Source organism: Solanum stenotomum, chromosome 10, assembly GCF_019186545.1.
Source record: "Solanum stenotomum isolate F172 chromosome 10, ASM1918654v1, whole genome shotgun sequence".
NCBI classification, from domain to species: Eukaryota; Viridiplantae; Streptophyta; class Magnoliopsida; order Solanales; family Solanaceae; genus Solanum; species Solanum stenotomum.
This window is the reverse complement of record NC_064291.1, coordinates 34,337,499-34,361,267: the sequence shown is the minus strand read 5'-3', so window position 1 is coordinate 34,361,267 and position 23,769 is coordinate 34,337,499. Positions and strand designations below refer to the sequence as shown.

General features: G+C 33.1%; 1 protein-coding gene across 2 annotated transcripts in view; it reads right to left on the bottom strand.

Annotated features, from left to right (window-relative positions):
* Positions 1 to 23,168, bottom strand: part of LOC125878264 (40S ribosomal protein S3-3-like) — a 73,923-nt gene extending 50,755 nt beyond the window's left edge. Inside the window, exons 1-6 of one of the 2 annotated variants that reach the window (XM_049559471.1) lie at positions 23,000 to 23,168; positions 22,766 to 22,913; positions 21,659 to 21,830; positions 20,775 to 20,829; positions 20,558 to 20,689; positions 20,279 to 20,437 (exon numbers count right to left, since the gene is read on the bottom strand). In XM_049559471.1, coding sequence (XP_049415428.1) covers positions 20,279 to 20,437; positions 20,558 to 20,689; positions 20,775 to 20,829; positions 21,659 to 21,830; positions 22,766 to 22,913; positions 23,000 to 23,032 — 699 coding nt within the window. In that variant the 5' untranslated portion in view covers positions 23,033 to 23,168. The remainder of the gene's footprint in view (positions 1 to 20,278; positions 20,438 to 20,557; positions 20,690 to 20,774; positions 20,830 to 21,658; positions 21,831 to 22,765; positions 22,914 to 22,999) is intronic. The other variant, XM_049559470.1, reaches the window with a different exon arrangement.
* Positions 23,169 to 23,769: the final 601 nt, after the last annotated feature.

The window sequence follows — 23,769 nt, the reverse complement described above, 5'->3', positions numbered from 1 at the left end:
ATAATTCTGGCCATCCAAGGAATAGTACTCAGGGGCCGTGAAGCATGATGGTCTAGGGACTCTTCACCTGCCAAGGCATTCCCGTTAGATGGATGATATCGAAAATTGTATGGTAGTATAACTCAAAATTTGGATTTCGAGATAGAAAGTTGTTAACTTATGAGAGTTCTTATAAAGATGCAACTAGCATTAGTTATCCTTTTAAGGCCTTAGAAGAAGCCTTATGAATGCACAGTAACTTAACAATGTTAGGGCCAGAAGGGCCATCTTTTGCTTGGTCACCTAGTCTCATCTCTTCAAGATTTTGCTAATGTTCATTATTGGCTTCTTAAAAGTGATCTCATTTCCTGTTGGTTTGTTTGAATTTGTGTTGTAACTTATAACATGTAAGCTGATTTTTGGTAAATGTCAAAGAGTTATTATGATAGAGAAGTTATCAATATGTTTTTCCTATTCACCAGAGAAGATGCTCCTATCTATAAAATCGATTACCGACAAATAACATAAAGAAATGTAACTTGTGATTGTTGAAAAAGATTACCCCCAAAGATTTGCGCGATTAATTGGATTAGAAGCGCGGAATGTATTTGTGTCATCGTCGTCTTAATGTGTGAAGCTAGATTTGGCTTTTAAGTGAGCTCATAAGAATTTACAGAGGGATGTCTGTTGGGTGTTTAGGCGGGAGGGAGAGGATGTTAAAAGACGTTGTTTAATTGTTGTGGTATGAGGCTGGATTTGGCTTTTGAGTGAGCACATAAGAATTTACCGAGGGATGTCTAATGATACCAATGCAGTATATATACTGATTTAGTATTAATTAAGTAAAATTATCAACCTTAATAATATCAATACAGTATATGATACCGATTTAGTATTAGTTAAGTGAAACTATCAGCCTTATATAGTGTAATTATTTAGTAGGGTATGAATGTAAAGGGATATATATTTGTAATTATTTTGATTTTGTGGGGTATTTTTGCTTAGTTTCCCCTTTAAAATAACAAGTTAAAATGGACTTCCATAAAATGAGATTCAGGCCGTTTAACTTTTTTAATTGATTTTTGTAATATTTTTTAAGTTGGCAAGGAAATGGAAAAAAATTAGAGAAAATTTTAGAAATAACAAACATAATAGACATAATAAGGCTCTATAGCTATAGTTTCAATAATTGCACTCCATAGCTATAGTTTTGATTGCTATGGAGGTTGCGGTTTATATATTTTTATCCGTTTTTATATTCGCTAGTGAATATACAAATAGGGAAAGTATAAACAAATTTTGTATTTATACATGTAGGAGTTTTTTAGAACTCCATTTTTCTATTTCACTTGTCAATATACAAACAGGGTAATTTATTATAAACCTTTCTTCAATCATAATACTAACTAGGGTAAGCATATACAAAATTTTGAATTTATACCATCATGAATTGAATTATACAAATACTGAATTTATACAAATCAAACGAATAACAAGAATTGGGGAAGTTCTAGCCGCGAATTACAACTTTCTATAGCTATAGTACCTAATATAGGCTATATGTTTGCTATTCTGCATAATTTTTCCAAAATATTATCTACTTTAATTAAATATATGAGATATGACACAAGCATCCCATAGACTATGACCAAAATCTCAGAGACACACCTTAACTAAACTAACGTCCTATTACCCTTGAACCCATTTTTTATAATTTTGTACACCTTTTTAGCTTATGTGGCATCCAAACATCTCTCACGCGCCTCAATTACGTGGAGTCATGGAGTGTGCCACGTGGAGTCATAGAGTGTGTCACTCTAACGGAAAACTAAATAAACTTATGTGGTGCAATCTTATTCGTCGATCCGATATTTAATAAATGTCGGCTCGATGGATAAGATTATGACACATGTATATCCGTCAGTATAGAGGGTATATATGCTCTAGTTTTTGGATGACAGGGGCACCAATGTCCCAAAAGTATGACAGAGGGTATCTGCATACGATTTAAGAAAGTTCGGAGGTATATTTGTCCATTTTTCCATTATTTTATACTACGTATAGTATGGGAAAAAAAACTTAACTTGATTATTAAAATGGACAAGTAAAATAAAATATCTATTTTTAATACACGACTCAAGTCTTTAATAGTTGAATTATTTTCTAAGTAATATAAAATCGGAAAAACATACTATTGATAAGTATATTATTTTCATCCCGAATTAACAAATTTTCTAAAAAAAGTTCTAAAAAAATGTCACTTTAAATATTTAATTTAAAATTATAATTATTTTCACTATGAAGAATACACAAAATTTACATGATAATTCAAACAATCTATTTTTATGTTATAGTGATAAATTATTAAACTACACTTTTTAATGAACATGGAAATATTTTTTGCAATAGTTCAAAATGGAATAGGGGAAGTAAATTAGTACACAAAATAATTGGATGCAAGATGAAATTGTTAATTTAAACAATTTTTAGCTGCACATAAAAAAAATAAGGAAAAAAATTGCTCATTTTGAATTATGTAATGCATTAATAGAGCATTATGGGAGAAACGTAATAGTCTTGAAAGTCGAGTATTTATGTAAAATTTAAAATTAAATTTTATAATAATGCATTATTTTTTATGTAATTGTATTTCATCAATGATTTCACTTTTATTTGAATTGTTTGTTAATATGTATTATATATAATATTTGTTGTAATTTATGTTATTTAGAAATTTAGAATAAAATATAATTCTACATTTAATTAAAAAATTGAAAAGAATCAAATTTATATTACATGAAGATTATATAGATTATAGGGTAATTATTTGTAAAAAGAAAGAAAGAATTTATATTATGAAATAAGAAAATAAAAATGAAATAGAAATAATAATATAATATTAAGGAGAGAGAGAAAAATTTATTTTTAGAGAGTAAAATAGAGAATTGGGTTGTAGTTGGTTGTCTGGAAAAATAGAGAAATCTATATTTAGAGAGTAAAATAGAGGATAGGGTTAGAGATGCCCATTGACATCTTCAACCTACTCTCTATTTTACTCTCCAAATATAGAGTTCTCTTATTTTTAAAGACAACCAACCCCAACCCAATTTTTTAGTGTACTCACTAAAAAAAGAAATTTTCCCTCTCCTTAATATTATATCATTATTTTTGTTTAATTTTTATTTTCTTATTTCATAATATAGATCATTTCTTTCTTTTTTTCAAATAATCACCCTATATAATCTTCATGTAATGTAGATTTTAATCTTTTCAAATTCTTTATTTGAGATAAAATTAGATTTTATTTTAAATTTCTAAATAAGATAAATTGCAAGCAAATATTATATAATATACATATTAATGGACAATTCAAATAAAAGTAAAATAATTAATGAAATACAATTATATAAACTTTATATGAATACTCAACTTTCAAGATTATTATGTTACTCACATAAATGCTCAATTAATGAATTACAGAGTTTAAAATGAGCATTTTTTGTCATTAATATTTTATGTCTAGATAAAATTGTTTGAATCGGAGTTTTTCATTATTCTACATGGTGAATAATAATAATAATTTCAAATTATATCAGTGACAAAAATTAAATAAATTGAAATATTAACAATTCAGGATGAAAGTTGTATATAGTAAATAATATATATTTTTAAACTTTATATTACATTAAAAAGAATTACGAATATTCTAGATTTAAGTAATGGTCTATACGATTTATATTATGTTAACTAAAATTATTACTCCCTCCGTCCCATTTTATATGAGGTACTTTGACTCGGCACGGAGTTTAAGAAAGAAATGAAGACTTTTAAAACTTGTGGTCCACAATGAATGATAGAAATTTGTGTGGTTGTACATCATTTCATTAAGAGTAAAATAGATAATTTATAGTTAGATTGTTACTTTATATAGAAATGTGTCATTCTTTTTGAGACTGACTAAAAAGAAAAGTGAGTCATATAAATTGGGACAGAGGGAGTATATAGTAGAAATAATAATAAAATCAAAAAAATGAAATAGAGAGTATAAAGAATAGTCTCCAAATTAGAGAACCCTAATATTCACCTCTCTCTATAATTTGAGTATAGAGAGTGCAATAGTGTCATGACTCAGGGGTACCCCCTAGACGTAACACGACATACTCGTCCCCGAAGGGTCTCATACAAGCCTCATAGCATAACTTGAACATAATTAGCATAGAAAATAGTGCGGAATTTAAAACTTTTCTTTACAATCGAAGTCTTTTATAAAATGAAAGAGAATCTATGACACCATGTCTCAAACCATCTATAACATTTAATGAAAACTCTTGAATACAACTTTAGGGACACGGCCCTTACAAAATGTCTAAAACATAAAAGAAAGACGATAAAAGACATATGACCAAGCCCTCGAATACAATGAGGACTCACCAATCTTCTTCTTCTTGATCTACTATGAATCTAGCCACGAGGATGGAATCCAATATCTCCAAAGCCTGCACTTATAGGAATGTAGAAAGATGGGGTTAGCATGAAGACGTACTAAATATGGAAGCATCCATAAAATCCTTGAAAATATGGTAAAAAGGATATTTTAGTTGAAAAGTATGCATTTGTAAAGTTTGGAAACCAACAAGCACTTTCAATGTAAAAGACAAGCCATAATCACATTTATACCCATAACATAGTAAAACCATCACCTTAGCAACCCCTAAGAAACACTTGTGCAATGTATCATGGACATTCCATAATACCAACCCTACTAAGTACTCCTTTGGAGTTACCTTAGTCATACATATCATTTTTAGACCTCATCATAATCAATAGTCACAACTATGGAAATAGTCATGTACATTACTTAAATTATAAGGAAAGTCATTCATAGCAACCAACCATTCAACATACATGCATACATTCATGTCTCATCATATCATAAAGAATATCATCATAAATAGAACCATCACATAAGTAACCTTGAGCTCTACTTGTGCAATGCATAGATACGATCCCATAATCCTATCCACATTAAGTATCACTTCTAGGCCACCATGATCATGCATAACATACCATGACCTTATCCATAGACAACATTCGTAAACAAGGAGACATTCATGTTCGTATCTTATAATAAGTAAGACACTCATATCAACAATTCATATCATGCATACATAAGTTCATTTGCCTTCATAGTATAAGGAACCCACACCACAACCCCTTTATAAGTCTACTTGTGCAATGTATAAGTGAAGTCCCATACCCCCCCACTCACACTAAGTAAAGCTCATTAAGAAGTCATAAGTATAGTTCATGTTCATAATTCATATAAAGCATACATTTAACTCATAATCATCATCTCTTAAGAAAACATACCACAATCACTCTCAAAGCCCTCTTGTGCAATGCATGAATGAAGTCCAATACCCCCATCCATGCTAAGTAGAACTTCTTAATGAACCATAGTACATAACTCGTGTTCTTATCATAATTCATAATATTATTATATAGGGAAATAACATTAACCAACATAAACCATGTGAGCGGCATGGAATCCGGTGTCGTATAACCCCACATCGAAAGAAAGTGTCCTACTTGCCCATGGTAGAACTAAATGTATAGCTATAAGGTGGATCCACTAGCTAAAGACCTATGTGGGCACATAGTTATGGGATAGATAGATTGCTTCTAGAAACCCAACCTCTTGTATTGGCGGAGGAGCTTCCATCTCATGATAATAATTTAGATAACTCGACCTATTGTATTGACGAAAAGGCATCGACCTCATTGACCATATCCACTCGGTGCTAAGCATTGTTTCCCAAATTATACATAATTAGTTTTGAATTGCATTTACATGTGTGAAGGAATATTTTACCCCTCATTCAATACAACTCATAAAATAGCTCATAGATTTAATAAAGTGAGAATGTACTTTCAACCTTAGAATCAACATTAGTATGTGAGTAGAACTTTCACATTACATTCATAGTGTTCTCATGAGAATAGACTTTCAATCAACACCACAACATTATCATCATCCTAGACAATTCATACATAATCAAGTGTAGGGGTAAGGTAAGAATAACCTTTCAACAATACCTCAATTTACACATTAGTCATAGGATCTCCACCATTCATGTGAATCATAAGTTTATACACAACTTCCATCAATATGTACAAACCCTACCAATTTACCCTTTCAAGGGTCATGAATCATGTCTCACAATCACACTTAGAATTACTACTTTAAGCATGAATAAAACAATTTTCAATAACTAAATTGACATAGATACAATTCATAGTATTTTTCTTGCATTAATACACCCATCACAATTCATGAAATTGGGCTCATGGGTAATTCATGGGTTCATGGGGAATTTTACAAAAAAAATCACCATTAAACATCAAATCATCCATAATATAAGACAATTAACATAATGAAATCATTTTTAGGAAGAACCCATGGTTGGATTGAAAACCCTAGTTTTATGAATTAGAAATCAAATAGTTGAAGGGCTTCATGGAGATAAGTGTTCCATGAATCAAGACTCCCATACCTTAATTGATGTCTTCCTCACGATATTGGAGTGAAAAAGGATGGATCTTGAACCCCTAGCTTGACCTTGTTGATGTTCTTTAATGGAGTCTAGAGAGAGAAATATCTTGGAGAGGAGAGTTGATTGAGTTTTGAGTTTGTGAGTTATGAGAGTTAAAAAGGGTTGTTTGATAGTTAAAATTACTTTAATATATCTAAAATAACTAATAAATACCACCCCTACCCTTAATTATTTAAAATAGGATTTACGAAAACACCCCTCCCTTGGCCGAACCCAAACCAGCTTTTGCAGCTGAGTGATCCACGGATCGTGGATGGGACCACGACCCGTCCTACATGGGCGTGGTTTGGATCAGAGAGGGTGAATTAGGGGACAACTTGGGAGACTAAGTCTAGACCCACGCCTCCTAACCACGGTGCGTGGTTCCACCCACGACTCGTTGGTGCCCAATAGTAGGTCATGTTGTATTTTACAGATTTTTGGACCTTTCCTTGGCTCTTCCTCAAGGACCCTTGGGGGGGTCCTAGGGGTCATGCCTTGACGCTTAGGTACTAGAACCCTAGTACTAAGTTAGGGAAGCTATTTTAGGACTCTAACCTTACGATTTAACTTCATTAAGCTACTAGACTACATGTTAGGCTCTAGCTTAGGTCATTAGATTTACAGGGTGTTACATTATCTCCCCTTTGGAAACATTCGTCCCTAAATGATAATCTAAACACCAAACTAACTTAGAAACTCTAGACTAACAGCCCATTATGCATGTAACATCAAAAATGTGCAAAACCTGCAAATGCACTATTCAAAAGGAGGGAAACTTCAACTCTATTTCACAACATGGCCAATGCAATACAAGAAAGTAGGAACTACATCTACCAACCCAAGATGCAAGAATCTCAATAACTAGCCATGTTCAAGGAGGAACTACCATCTCCTAGTCATAATATGCTCAACATACTCTCATGGAGTTCATATGCAATTTACTCTCACAAAGCATTCCATTCAAGGAGGAATTTCTCAACTTCAAATCAAAGTCATATTTTTTCTTCTTCTCATGAAGTACAATAGGCACTCATACTCAATGTATTACAACATGAGGAAAACAGTACACATAAACTCATTTCCTTTCAAAACACAAGTTTTCATGAACAAGCATTATATAAAGAAGTCATGGCAACACATAAGCACATAACAACAAATGTATAGATAGGCACACCATCTCCCCCTTGGGAGTGAGACTACACAAACACTTCTAAACATCATTAATCATAGTCATAGGAGGAATTTTATTTTCCAACTAGAAACAAGCTCAACAACACACTATGGAGCCAATATGTCATTTCATCAAAACATATCAAAGCATGTTCATCAAATCATCTCATGAAATCAAATATGCCATCACCATACTAAGAAGCACAACAACATAAGTAACATGTAAGTCATGAAAAACCCATTCTATACAAAATAAGAATATTTCAAAAACATGCATAACATAAGGAGATCATGGAAATTTCTAAAACACTCATGACTCCTAGACATAAAACAAGCTCAAAAGGAAACTCTTGGTCTCAAGCTAGAATAGGAACAGAAGAAAAGGATGAGGATATTGGGACTCTCAATCAATACTGCTATTTAAGCACATGATCCCCCCCCCCTCCCTTGGGAGCAACCCCCCTTCTTACTAAAACCTCAAATACTACTCCTTTCTAACAAACTGAAGCTTTACCAAGGCTCATTATAACCTTACCGGGCTCTAAAACCATAAAGGTCTAATAATCATGCATCCAAACCCTACCAAGGTTAACAAAAGTAACTCTATGGGACAAGGGAATCATGGGACACATATACATCCAAAACTCCACAATCAAGAAATGAGTCAAGGAGAACTTATCATCTTAAGCTAGAGGAGGAATAGAAGGGAACATAAGGATATTGGGACATCCCATTGGCCCTTGGCCTCCTAAACAAGCACCTTCAACTAAGACCCCTACTAAAGTACCACTCATCAACATTTTCATGAAAGCATCTTCTTACACTTCTATTTCTTAACTTTCCGGTCTAAGATCCCAATTAGTACTTCAAAATTAGAGAGGTTCTCATATAAGCACTCTTGCTCACAAGCAACCTTACCAACACCACTCAAGGTCTCACATGCCTACCAAATCGGGACTAAACTCCTCAAACTCACTACACCTCTTAAGGTGAAAATTTCAAGTCAAACCAAATCATGGACATCTAGAACACTCAATTTTTTTCATATCCATCACATAAAGGGATTCTAAACCATGGAGGATTACACTTCTAGCCTCTCTCAAAGGAGTCTACTCAACACCTATACACCACTATTTATCAACTCATCCATCCCATCACAAAAACTCATAATGGCTAGGTTGGGGTTCCACCATCATACACACATGACCATAATCAAACCCATACATACTAAGGACAACATAAAGCTCATCATGTCCAATTCATCAAGTCACAAAAGACAAGTACTATCGGAATAGAAATAAGCATGAAACACATACTGGGAACAACATTAGGAGGACACTCTTGTTCACCTCTAGCTTGAAGAGCATCAGACCTAATTTTCTTCCTTTCTCTTCCCTTAGTGGTATGTACCGGGCAATCTCTTATTTTGTGGTCACTCCCACCACAACCATAACAATCTTTCGTGCCGGCTAGACACTTACCAAGTGCTTTCTTTCACATATTTTGCAAGTAGGCTTAAGTAACACTTATTCACTATTCCTTCCTCTTTTAGGCTTAGGGTTAGACACCCCCCCCCCCTAACTTTTGGGAGAATCTTAGAAGGATCTTGTCCAAAGGACCTCTCAAGTGAAGAATTTCCATCATCCATCCTAACCCACTTTTTCTCCTTCAACCTTTCCTCAAGTTTCTTTTGCTCAATTTCAAAGGCATACACTATAAGATGAGGGATATTCATATTATACTCAAACATGACCATACGACATTCCTTTGCCACTAAATCGGACAATCCCGACACAAACTTACTCATCCCAAATTTGGGATCGGATACTAGGATTGGAACATACTTAGATAATTGAGTAAACCTCCATGCATATTCCTTAACATACATATTACCTTGTTTAAGGTTGATGAACTCAAGCACCAAAGCTTCTCTCATTTCTAAAGGGAAGAACCTATCTAGAAAGGCACTCTTGAACCCTTCTCACTCTATAGGGCCCAATCCTACCGGCCTAGTCTCTCTCCATTGATCATGACATATTTGTGCAACCCCTTTGAGTTGAAAAGAATCTAACTCCACTTTCTCTATCAAAGTTACCCCCATATGGTCTAACACCTTAGAGACCTCCTCCACAAACCCTTGGAGCCATAAAACATAGGAGGATACCACCCTAAAAACTCCCTCAATCTAGAAGTAGTTATCCCCGTTATAGGATTTGCCGGAGTTACAACCTATTTGTTGACTTGCACCATCAAGGCTTGAGCCAACATTTGGATAGCGGACCTAAAGTCCAAATGAGTCACATTCTCCCTTATAGGGTCAATTGGAGCTTGGAGAGGAGCTTGGAGTGGAACTTCTTGCTCCACATTGTCTTTCTCAATCCTTTCAATGTAGGCCCTTGAAGTAGTCATATCCTGAAAACCATAGGGCACACATTAGGAGAAAGGTGTAATAAAGCTAAACTATAAGACATGACTTAGAGAATGAAGAAGTGAAGTTTTCCTAACATTTGATAACCTCTTATACAGAAAATGTGGCACGTTTCACATTTATGAACAAGACTCAACTAGATGTGCTTGGAGACATCCAAAAATTATCCCCAAAACCTTATGCTCTAATACCATGTTTGTCACGACCCAGGGGTACCCCCTAGACGTAACACGGCGTGCTCCACCTCAAGGGGTCTCATACAAGCCTCATAGCATAACTTGAACAAAATAGCATAGGAAAATAGTGCGAAATTTAAAACTTTTCTTTACAATCGAAGTCTTTTATAAAATGAAAGAGAATTTATGACACCATGTCTGAAACCATCTATAACATTGAATTAAAATCCTTGAATACAACTTTAGGGTCACGACCCTTACAAAATGTCTAAAACATAAAAGAAATACAATAAAAGACATATGGCCAAGCCCTCGAATAAAATGAGGACTCACCAATCTTCTTCTTCTTGATCTACTATGAATCTAGCCACGAGGATGGAATCCAATATCTCCAAAGCCTACACTTATAGAAGTGTAGATAGAAGGGGTTAGCACGAAGACGTACTAAGTATGGAAGCATGCATAAAATCCTTGAAAATATGATAAAAAGGACATTTTAGTTGAAAATTATGCATTTATCAAGTTTGGAAACCAACATGCACTTTCAATGTAAAAGACAAGCCATAATCACATTTATACCCATAACATAGTAAAACCATCACCTTAGCAACCCCTAAGAAACACTTGTGCAATGTATCGTGGACATTCCATAATACCAACCCTACTAAGTACTCCTTTGGAGCTACCTTAGTCATACATATCATTTTTAGACCTCATCATAATCAATAGTCACAACTATGGAAATAGTCATGTACATTACTTAAATTATAAGGAAAGTCATTCATAGCAACCAACCATTCAACATACATGCATACATTCATGTCTCATCATATCATAAAGAATATCATCATAAATAGAACCATCACATAAGTAACCTTGAGCTCTACTTGTGCAATGCATAGATATGATCCCATAATCCTATCCACATTAAGTATCACTTATAGGCCACCATGATCATGCATAACATACCATGACATTATCCATAGACAACATTTATAAACAAGGAGACATTCATGTTCATATCTTATAATAAGTAAGACACTCATATCAACAATTCATATCATGCATACATAAGTTCATTTGCCTTCATAGTATAAGGAACCCACAACACAACCCCTTTATAAGTCTACTTGTGCAATGTATAAGTGAAGTCCCATACCCCCCACTCACACTAAGTAAAGCTCATTAAGAAGTCATAAGTATAGTTCATGTTCATAATTCATATAAAGCATACATTTAACTCATAATCATCATCTCTTAAGAAAACATATCACAATCACTCTCAAAGCCCTCTTGTGCAATGCATGAATGAAGTCTCATACCCCCATCCATGCTAAGTAGAACTTCTTAATGAACCATAGTACATAACTCGTGTTCTTATCATAATTCATATTATTATTATATAGGGAAATAACATTAACCAACATAAACCATGTGAGCGACATGGAATCCGGTGTCGTATAACCCCACATCGAAAGAAAGTGTCCTACTTGCCCAAGGTAGAACTAAATGTATAGCTATAAGGTGGATCCACTAGCTAAAGACCTATGTGGGCACATAGTTTGGGATAGATAGATTGCTTCTAGAAACCCAACCTCTTGTATTGGCGGAGGAGCTTCCATCTCATAATAATAATTTAGATGACCCGACCTATTGTATTGACGAAAGGGCATCTACCTCATTGACCATATCCACTCGGTGCTAAGCATTGTTTCCCAAATTATACATAATTAGTTTTGAATTGCATTTACATTTGTGAAGGAATATTTTACCCCTCATTCAATACAACTCATAAAATAGTTCATAGATTTAATAAAGTGAGAATGTACTTTCAACCTTAGAATCAACATTAGTATGTGAGTAGAACTTTCACATTACATTCATAGTGTTCTCATGAGAATAGACTTTCCATCAACACCACAACATTATCATCATCCTAGACAATTCATACATAATCAAGTGTAGGGGTAAGGTAAGAATAACCTTTCAACAATACCTCAATTTACACATTAGTCATAGGATCTTCACCATTCATGTGGATCATAAGTTTATACACAACTTCCATCAATATGTACAAACCCTACCAATTTACCCTTTCAAGGGTCATAAATCATGTCTCACAATCACACTTAGAATTACTACTTTAAGCATGAATAAAACAATGTTCAATAACTAAATTTACATAGATACAATTCATAGTATTTTTCTTGCATTAATACACCCATCACAATTCATGAAATTGGGCTCATGGGTAATTCATGGGTTCATGGGGAATTTTACAATAAAAATCACCATTAAACATCAAATCATCCATAATATAAGACAATTAACATAATGAAATCATTTTTAGGAAGAACCCATGATTGGATTGAAAACCCTAGTTTTATAAATTTGAAATCAAAGAGTTGAAGGGCTTCATGGAGAAAAGTGTTCCATGAATCAAGACTCTCATACCTTAATTGATGTCTTTCTCACGAAATTGGAGTGAAAAGGATGGATCTTGAACCCCTAGCTTGACCTTGTTGATGTTCTTTAATGGAGTCTAGAGAGAGAAATATCTTGGAGAGGAGAGTTGGTTGAGTTTTGAATTTGTGAGTTATGATAATTAAAAAGGGTTTTTAATAGTTAAAAGTACTTTAATATATCTAAAATAACTAATAATAACCACCCCTACACTTAATTAATCAAAATAGAATTTACCAAAACACCCCTCCTTTGGTCAAACCCAAACCAGCTTTTGCAACTGGGTGATCCACGGATCGTGGATGGGACCACGGTCCGTCCTTCATGGGCGTGGTTTGGATTAGAGAGGGTGAATTGGGGGCCAGCTTGGGGAGACTAAGTCTCGACCCACGCCTCCTAACCACGGTGCGTGGTTCCACCCACGACTCATGGGTTCCCAATCGTAGGTCATGCTGTATTTTACAGCTTTTTGGACCTTCCTTTGGGTCCTCCTCAAGGACCCTTGGGGGGTCCTAGGGGGTCATGCCTTGACGTTTAGTTACTAGAACCCTAGTACTAACTTAGGGAAATTATTTTAGGACTCTAACCTTACGTTTTAACTTCATTAGGCTACTAGACTACATGTTACGCTCTAGCTTAGGTCATTAGATTTCCAGGGTGTTACAAATAGAGAGTGATTGAAGAACTCATTCTCTATTTTGCTTTTCAAATATAGTTTATAGAGAGTAAAATAGAGAGGGGTTGAAAATGACCGTTATTAATTGCACATGGGTACGATTTGTTAGTGTTTTTCAACAAAATTCACGAAAGAATCAATTTTCTAAGCTTTGAATACATTAGAGATGATTTTTGTTCAATATATTAGTTGAAGGATGTACATTAAGTTTAGATATAGTTAAAGAATATTTTTGACCAAAAATTCAAACAATTTAGAGATAGATAGATAGATAAATAGATAGATAGATAGATAGATAGATAGATAGATGGATGGATGGATGGATGGATGGATTGATGGATTGATGGATAGATGGATGGATGGATAGAGTGAGAGAGAGAGAGAATTAGCTTCTAAAAATAATTTTGTTATTCCCTAGAAGCACTTATTTTCTTCTAAAAACTTGATCATAGAATTGCTACATATAATTGACAATATATGGCCCAATATTAATTAGCAATTAATAGACAAATAAAAACATGGCACATGTTAGCCCAAAAGTAATAAATCCGCATTTTAAAATTATTTTTTAAAATAATAAAAGATTTTTAATATCATCTTTCTTCTAACTTCCAACAATTTCTTCTTAAAACTAGCAAAATATTATTTAGAATTATCTCTCTCCTTTCAAATTATAATTTTTTAAAATAATAAAAGATATTTAATATCATCTCTCTTCTAACTTCCAACAATTTCTACTTAAAACTAGCAAAATATTATTTAGAATTATCTCTCTCCTTGTATTCATAAGATTAGTAATTGTCTTTATATTCCTTTAAATTAGGAATGTCATTTTACGGATACATGTAGCAATTTTTTTTTATTATTATTTATAGGTTAATTAAATTGTTGTTTATTTTTGTATACATCTATTTAGCATATTGATTCAGTTGATGAATACCTATTTTATTTGATTTAAAATTTAGTGTATACATTGATTGTGGCATGACAAATGTAGTATGTATATTACTTATATTTTATTTGTATACATTAGTTGTATACATAAATACATTGCACAACTGTTGATATCTACCTCTAATAGATATATTACTTCCGTAAAAATATTTTGATACAGACAATTAGATTTGTATACATATTGTCAACTGCCTATACATAATATCCTATTTCATATATATTCAATTTGAAAACGTATCAATTTATACGAATTCATATTTCACGGTGACGGTATCATATTCAAAACGTGATTTCCTCTATCAATTTGTATATCCGTAACATTCTGCCCCGCCACTTGAGAAATCCAGTATTGTAGTGACAACAAATTCTTAACATACCATTTTTTTGGATCGTTGATAGTAAAATCTTCAAAATCGGATCATTATTTCAATTGTTGACACAATTCTTAGAATAATCTCTCTTACTCGTTAGATTTAGAACAAAATCACACTAAATAAAAATAAATTACTCAAGAATGAAAGATATATAATCCCCGAACTCTAAAAAAATTTGGAGAAAAACACGCTGAATGAATATTCAATTTATTTGTGGGATTCCATTTCCCTAATAATAGAAAATCATTGTGTGATGGGTATCTAGTGGAAGAAAAAATTTAGAAAATAAAGAAAGAAGAAGAAGATATTGTTGAAGAATTGTGGGATTCAATTTCCCCAATAAGAAAGAATCATGGTGTAATGGATATCTAAATGGAAGAAATTTTTTAGGAAAAAAAGAAAGAAAGATACAGTTGAAAACATAGAGAAAGAACGAACAATAAAGTAATATTTTCTTTCTTTTCAAAAAATAAAAGGACATATTTTGGGGAAAACTTTATTTCTTGGTTGTGTGGCTAGCCCATTGTTGGCCGAGATCATAGGGATACGTGAGGCTCTTAGTTGGCTAAAGGAACGGTTCAATAGAACGAGGTTGGTTGTGGAAACTGATAATCTACTTGTGAAACAAGCTCTGGAAGAAAATTTGGTGAATTACTTTTACTGTGATTCTTTAGTTTTTTATTGTAAAACTCTTATCAAAAAGTTACTTTTTATCTCTTTGTCGGTTGTTAAGAAATCAACGAATCAGGTTGCTCATTGTCTTGCTAGAGCATCTATTTCTATGTCTGGTTCGATGGAGTGGGATACTAACCCTCCATCTCTCATTATCATGTACTCATTTTTTGTTTGAATAATACATGATGAAAGAACCATTTAAAAAAAAAAGACGTATTTTCAAAGCATAATTAATTAGATTAATTTAATAAAATAAATCTCTAAATAAATATTTTCATCAAATCAACATGAAAAATTAAAATGAAATGGAGTAGACATTCACACAACGCATTTTTATAATATTGTTACATAACTACCTGTTGATACACCTAGTACCACTTTGTTGATCAAAACATTGTTACGAGTAGGGGTGAATAAAATTGAATCAAAAAATGCATCAAATCTTATATCAAGTTATATTGAGAAAAATAAGTTGATTAGTGGTTTGATATGTTTTGATTTGGTATTTAAAAAAGAAAAGTTAATTATATTTGGATTTGTTTAGTTTTATGACTTTTATCTTTAAAAGGTCGATCTAAGTCCAAACTAACCCAACATTATATATAAAAAATTAAAAGAAATTATACATAATTATTTACTTTGTTAGAGAGTAATTTATAAATATTTCTTATACTTTTTCATAATTTTTATCTTTTAACATATAATATCAAGTTTGACTTAGAATTTTGAATGTTCGATTAATAATTAGGGAAAAAGGACAAATATTTCCCCGTACTTGTAAATGATACGTGTATATCCTTCGTTATACTATTAGAACATCAGTGTCCCTACCGTCTAAATTGTAGAGTGTTTATATCCTTTATACTAAAGGACATCAACCGACCCGATATTTAATAAATTTCTACCCAAAAATAAAAAAACCCACCCGATTAATTAAAAATTCACCCAAATAAAAAATATCCACACTCAAATTACAAAGAGATTTCACTGTAATTTCCGATTGCGTTCTCATACTTGAACCTTGCTCTTTGCCGGAAAATAATTCCAACAGCCCAACCTAAATGCCTACAAGCTGACTTCCATGTCGTCACTCATGGCAATTGAAAACTCCATCCATATGTAACCTTTCACAACTTCAAACTCGCGAAACCTAGTCGTTGATCCCCTGCGATCCGACTTTGAATAATTTGATGACTCCTCTCAAAACAAAAGACGGTCTCTTGAACCATCAAGAATGAATTTCACAATGTCCAAACATGAATAGGCAACACAAATAAAGAACAAATCAAAGAAGAGAAATAGATTGAACAACCCAAAAAGCCTCAAAATGAAGAAAAAGAATTCATTTTTCCAGAATATTTACTTTTAATGATGTGTAAATTGAAGCTATCAATGAAAGTTTACAAAGAAACAACCTATGGTTCTCAGGCGGGATTTCTCAAATGGCCGTTTACCATAGATAACACAAGTTCTCATATGGTTCACCAGAGAGAACAGAAGTTCTCATATGATTTACCAGAAAAAATCGATAAATCTTAAATGGGTTATCAGAGAGAACACAAGTTAAACCATCCAAATAAGAGATTCGTAAAGAACAACTGAAAAGGCAGCGAAGACTGAAATTAAATCTACGAAACACAGGAACAAACACCTATTACAACCACCAAGTTTGTTGTGTTCTTTACCGGCGACGATGGGTATGTCCATGGCTACCATGATTGACCAGAAATTAGTGAATGTAATCGCTTATAATGTGCTAACAAGGTGCAAGTTGGAGCACATTAGGACGGCGACGGCAAATCTCCTACCGGAGAACTATTGCTGGACGGAAAAAAAAAATAATTTGTGGAAGAATTGAGGGTTTAAGTTATGTGGGTCGTGGGTGGGTTAGATTATGGATAGAATGGGTGGGTTTTATTAATTTATGGGTAAAAATTAAATTGATTTTGGATAGACCGTTTAGATAATGACATGTGGCCCTCCATTTGTTACAAGGGTAAATACAATCAAAAGATTGACGGTAAGGGTATGAATAACCTTAAAGTATAATGGAGGGTATTGACATATCATTTATGATAATTCGAGGATATATTTATCATTTTTCCCTAATAGTTATAATCTATACTCTAGTATAGCTAACTCTAATAAAGCCCAAATCAAAATCAAATCAATATTAATGCTAACAAAAATAAAAGGAAAAACTACCTAACTACACATACATCACTACTATATATACTATATTTATCTCTAGTTTAAAACAATTACATATCCTATCACTTTTAATAGTTATACCATATATTTTAAAATATTAAATCAGATACACAAATCCCTTAAATATGGTATTGAATAATTATCTAAAATTTAAAATCCCACAGTAATGGTCCTTTAACAAGTCAAATATGTTTCTATTCGCATATGTCGTGACTCCCCCCCCCCCCCCCCCCCCCCCCCCCCCCNCCACACACACACCCCACCTTTCACCCCCACGTCCACCAGCCTTCTTTTTTCCTTCACATTCTCCCTCTTTCTTCCTTCATCCTCTCAATACATGTTTGCATTCAAATCAACATTATACATATATGTTTGTTTCTATTGTTTTATTATAATCATGTATCTTGGTTTTGTATCTGAGTTAAAGTTCATAATGTTCTAAAGTTCAATTTTAAAAAGTTTTATCAATTAGGTTTTATATTTTTTGATTTTGTTATTTCTCAAACACTATCAGATGATTCTTGTTAAATGTACTACACATTAATTATACTAAATCAACAACTTTTATTTGTTTATTTTCACTCATGAATTTCTCATCGTAGGGATTAACTCTTCATCCGTCAACATTCAAGTCGAGAATAGATCCAAGTATAAAAACGATCCAATCAAGATGGAGAATTATGTCAAGCTTTAGTTAAACAGAACAAATACACAATTAAATATACATCAAGTACAACAACGTTGAATACACATCATGTGTACATATATCTAGTTAAGAGTTCATGTATCTGAGTTGATTATACAAATTTGTGAGAAAAAAATCCAGATGCTAAAAAAAGAGGAAGAATTTTGAAAAAAATTACTTTTTTTGGATTATGCAGTCGTGCTTTGTTCCTAATTCGTGTGTTTCAGTTACATTTCATAATTAGATACACATAATTATATGTATATGTTTACTATGTATCCGATATAAATATTTTTGAATATAATGTATGAAATTGATACTTGATACATCAAAATAATAGTAGATACATATAAGAGATACATGATTAGTATCATTAAGCGAAAATTATCAACCTTAAGGAATAAGGAGTATGTGTTGTAATTTTTTATTAGAGAGAATGATATTTCTTGAATTAATTTGGATTGTGGTATGAACATGTAATTATTTTGAGTTTTATGGCCCATTTATGTAGTTTATCCTTAATTTAAGGGGAAAAAGTCTGAAATATACCTGAACTTTGACCGAAATTGCTATAACAATACCGAACTTTGGAAATGACCTTTTACCCCCCTGCACTATTTAATAGTATATTTTAAAGGTATATATGTGTCCACGTGGACATCATAAATATTGCATAATTTTAAATAGTAATGTGTCCACGTGGACACATATATACCTTTAAAATACACTATTAAATAGTGCATGAGGTAAAAGGTCATCCATAATATTTGGTATCGTAACAGCAATTTCGTCCAAAATTGAAGTATTTTTCAAACTATTTTCCCTTATGACAATGATGAATATTTATTCTTTAGTTTTACATTAATTAGACAATTAAAGTATATAACCTAAATTAATATTTCTTTAATGTTTAGTCATATAATCAATACTTATTAGACTTACTTTAACATGATTTAATATGTTAATATTATGATTTTAAAAAAAAAACTTAAATAGTTATATTTTGATAGACCTAAAGGAGTATTTGAAATACAAATTAATTATATGTTTATATGAATAACTAACCATAAAATTTGAGAAAAATCCAAAAAACCCAAAATAACAGAGGTTGAAAATCCCAAATTTTATTAGTTCGATTTGATTCATATATTTAAAAATCCAACAAAATAATTTAATTTAATATTTGAAAAACCCAAACCATGTCAAGTCCATGTACCCTTCTTGCACTTGCGAACAAGATCTATCAAGTGGAGAAAGAAAATTGCAGATATTCACGTAATGTGGCAACTCCGCAGGAACATTCCCTTCACAAGTTTAAAGTCAATAAGAGTACACAGATGATGAAATTAAAAGATCTAAGATGTGATAGTACAAAGGTAACCTTTTTCCAAAAAAAAAGTGAAAGTTTAGTTTCTTGTTTTTGACAAGTAAACAAAAAATATTTATATATAATCTAAGTAAATACTACAAGAAGTGGACGAAGATGAAATGTATTAGAAGATTGAAAAGAACACCATATTATCTTAAAAGTATATTTATATATAATCTAAACAAATACGGTAAGAAGTGGACAATAGAGGAGTGGGGTGATAGAGATGGGATGAGGATTAAATGTTTTAAGAAGATCGAAAAGACACCACGTGAAGTTCCACTGATGTAACTTCTTCTGTACTAGCAAAGTAATTTTCCTTATTTGTAAGAAACCTGTTTACTTGAAAAAAAATGTTCAACAAAACTTTTTCCAAAAACTAGAGCAGAATGGTTCACTATGTAACCTAGTATTCAGCAGTCAAAAAAGAAAAGAAAATAAATAAAAAGTACAAGCCAGCTAGCGCAGTAGTTCTCAAGACCAAAGATAACATCACAACACAGGTTATGCCACAGGAAGAACCTCGATTGCGGGAGCAGCTATCATAGGAGGAGGAACAACAAACTCTTCTTCCTCCTTGGGTGGATGAATAGTCACCAAATCTGGCAATGGGGTCATAGGCCCTTGTTTACCCTTAGGATCCCAGTCAAGCATGATCTTTACTTTGATACCGAGCACACCCTATGAAGTAAATAGACAACAAAGTAAAGTAGCAGCAATGTTAAATAATAACAAAGCTGCAGCACAAAAATAACAATAAGTCAACAGATCAGTAAAAATTTATGAAGACAAGATACTAACCTGCCTAAGTAGCACATGCCTAACAGCTGCATCAATGTATTCTTTAACAGGTTGGCCAGAAGAAATCATGTAACCATCCTTAAACTTCATGGACTTGGCACGCTGAGCACGGAGCTTTCCACTAACAATCACCTAAAGAAAAAGAGACCCATATAAAAATTTCAAAGAACATCTACTTGTAGATAGATATAGAGAAGGAAAATGACACCCAACATACCTCGCATCCCTTGGCTCCACTCTCCATTACAAATCGCAGAACACCATAGCAAGCCCTACATCATGACAAAGGATTAATACCATAGAGTTGCAGACATCTGCAGAATTTGAATGACGTGCAAATTGAACTACAACAAAAACTACCTAATCTTGAAGAAAAAACATGCAACATAAATATTTGACTAAACTAACAAATAATCGTTTTACACATATTTTACATGGCAAAATCTGCTTTCAATAGCTATGATGCATGGTGACCTTAAAAGGTTGTGTCGCCTTAAATACAATGATATCTCACCCTTTGAAAAGATGAAGATGCACCTGTATTGTAGACCCAGTCAGTCATGAGACCAAACAAATGGAACACCTTATTGGAAGATATTTTATATCTAGTACATTTGTTACAAACTACANGGGGGGGGGGGGGGGGGGGGGGGGTTGGATACTCAGCATATGCTGTTCCATTGTTTTTTACATTTATATTAGTTGAACCCCTGGGTGAAAATCTTGAAAACCACCACTACCTAGATGCATGCATAATGGGACCCAAAAAATGCACAACCATATTGGAAGATATTTTGTATACGTACAGTTTTTACTTAACTAAATCTTCTTTATCAGAAAGTTTTGTTTTCCTCACAGGTATTTACGTCACCAGAAATTTCCCCACTTAAATTCATCGAAATAGGAAATCAGGTATAAATATATTTCTCTGATTCCTAAATAGATGGGATCAATTATAGTCATCCTCACACCCGAGAAAGGTACTAGCACACTCGCTGTAAAGATGGCTTCCAAGACAGAAAACAAAGAAAAACTGAGACTTTCAAAAGTCAAACAACAAAGAAAAATAAGGCAGGGATCAAGTGCAACCAAGCAACAGACCTTCGGACAGCAAGTCCTCCAAGTAACTTGTATCGCAGTGACTCTGCCTGAGCAATGGCACACAGACCCCTATTGTTGACTTTCTCTGCATAGAGCTCAACACTATTTTCCTTGAAATTAAAACGCTTCTGAACAACTGAAGTCAGCTCCCTAATCCTCCTACCTTTTTCACCTGGAAAATACAGACACAAACACAACATTATTCAACTAATAATAAAATCAATCCGTTAAAACACACCTACTTCCAGCTCATCCAATAATCAGCTAGGATGATTCACTTGCCTCCGATTCAAACTAATATCCTATTTTACTAAGTTATCCCAAAATGCCTCCCATTTCTATATAAAAAGCTTCCTTTTTTTTTAGAATAAATTTTTTACATAAAAAGCTTTTTCCTGTACCATCTTTGATATTTTGTATTTTATGATTAAAGAAAGTACCCCAGGACATAAGATCACACTGGGAGAAGTTTAATCTCTCCAAGTATCATTTTTACGTCCATTTTGGAACCCAGATCTATCTAAATACAAATTATTAACATTTATTTTGAGCAATGTGTCCAACTAAGGCAGCTAAATGGGATAAACAGAGTAATCTGCATTGCACGACACACAGCGTTCAGAATCTTTTTTAAAAAAAAAAAATTAGTAATGTAATGTTACAGCATTCAGAATCTTTACAATAAGTTATTCAGTATTCTACAAAATTTAGATCCTTATTTACAAATGCATAATATAAACTTCATCAAGGGTATAATTGTATTATGATAATTGTGGTGTCAGAGCTAGAAGCACGCACCTAGTGAGAGCATTAAGTGTATAATTTCTAATTAAAGAGTGAGAACTACACCAAACTAATACTTGATTACTAGAGTTCACATACACAGACTAAACCCGCCTTCTTTCTTGGAAAGATAGACTTGTATGTACATATATATGCTGTACATTTACAAATATATACAGTTGCTATTCTGTAGAATGTTTAATTACATCTAGTCTGCTAGCTGATGGCTGCAACTCTAACATGTTAATGGAGTCATTTATAAGTATATAATAGTGTATCGATGAATTTCATGAAGAAAAAATTTGCTTATATATATTTATGTACCAAGAACGTTTTGAGTACGAGTAGCCCTAATGATGATTTCAGTTCGCATGGGAGTAACCCTAACTTCAACTCCCGAGTAACCATCCTCCGCCAACTCTCTCGTCAGCACTTCGTTCAACTCCGCAAAAAAAACTCCATCCGCTACAAACTAAAACACATACAAAAATCAATTCAAGTCATACTATAAATATTCAGTTAGATCTAAAATCACAGCGAGAAATTGAACTGACGTACCTTTCGCTTTTTACTAATCTGAGGCGTCGCCATGTTGAGATTAGGGTTTGATATTGATTCACTGCGGCCGATGGCAGATACAAATGAGAGGCAGTGAAGAGTTCGATTGGGACAGGGGAGAAAGGGTTTGTCAAAGATTTAAGGCAGGTTAGAAGTTGGGCTCTCTTCGTTTTATATTAATCCAGCCTGCTTCTAAAAGTTTGGGCTTGGTCTACGTTGTATACATTTATGTGGGCTCAAAATATACTTCTTTTTTTTTTTGGAAAAATTGTGAATGATAAACTATTAATTTAGAATAAATAATATAGCTACTGTTTCATTTATTTCCTTTAAGTAGCTACAGTTTTGGACAGTTTGCTATTAATGGGTTCCACAAATTTGTACAAGTAAAAAAAAACAAACTGAAGTTCCTTTTATACACCACCACCACCATCGGTACCAACGTTCATGATGAGATCTGAGATGTTTCTCTTCTCGGCAAGCTTGGAGAACAAGAAAGGCTAGTAAGGCTCGACTGTGACATTTGCTGCTTTTACAAGAGCAAAAATCTTCTCTGCGGTAATGGCGAAGTCATCGGCGTGAAGGATCAAACAAGCATAGGTACTAGCAATTTCTCCGAGCGACATTTTCTACTAAATCGAATTGCATGTTCCTTAAAAGACAAGAAAATGGTGGTTTGCTTCTTCGGCTGTTGTTACTAAGTTCTTGCTGCTTATTTGTATAAAGATATATACAAATCAAAGCAGTTATTTTCTATCCCCATTTACACC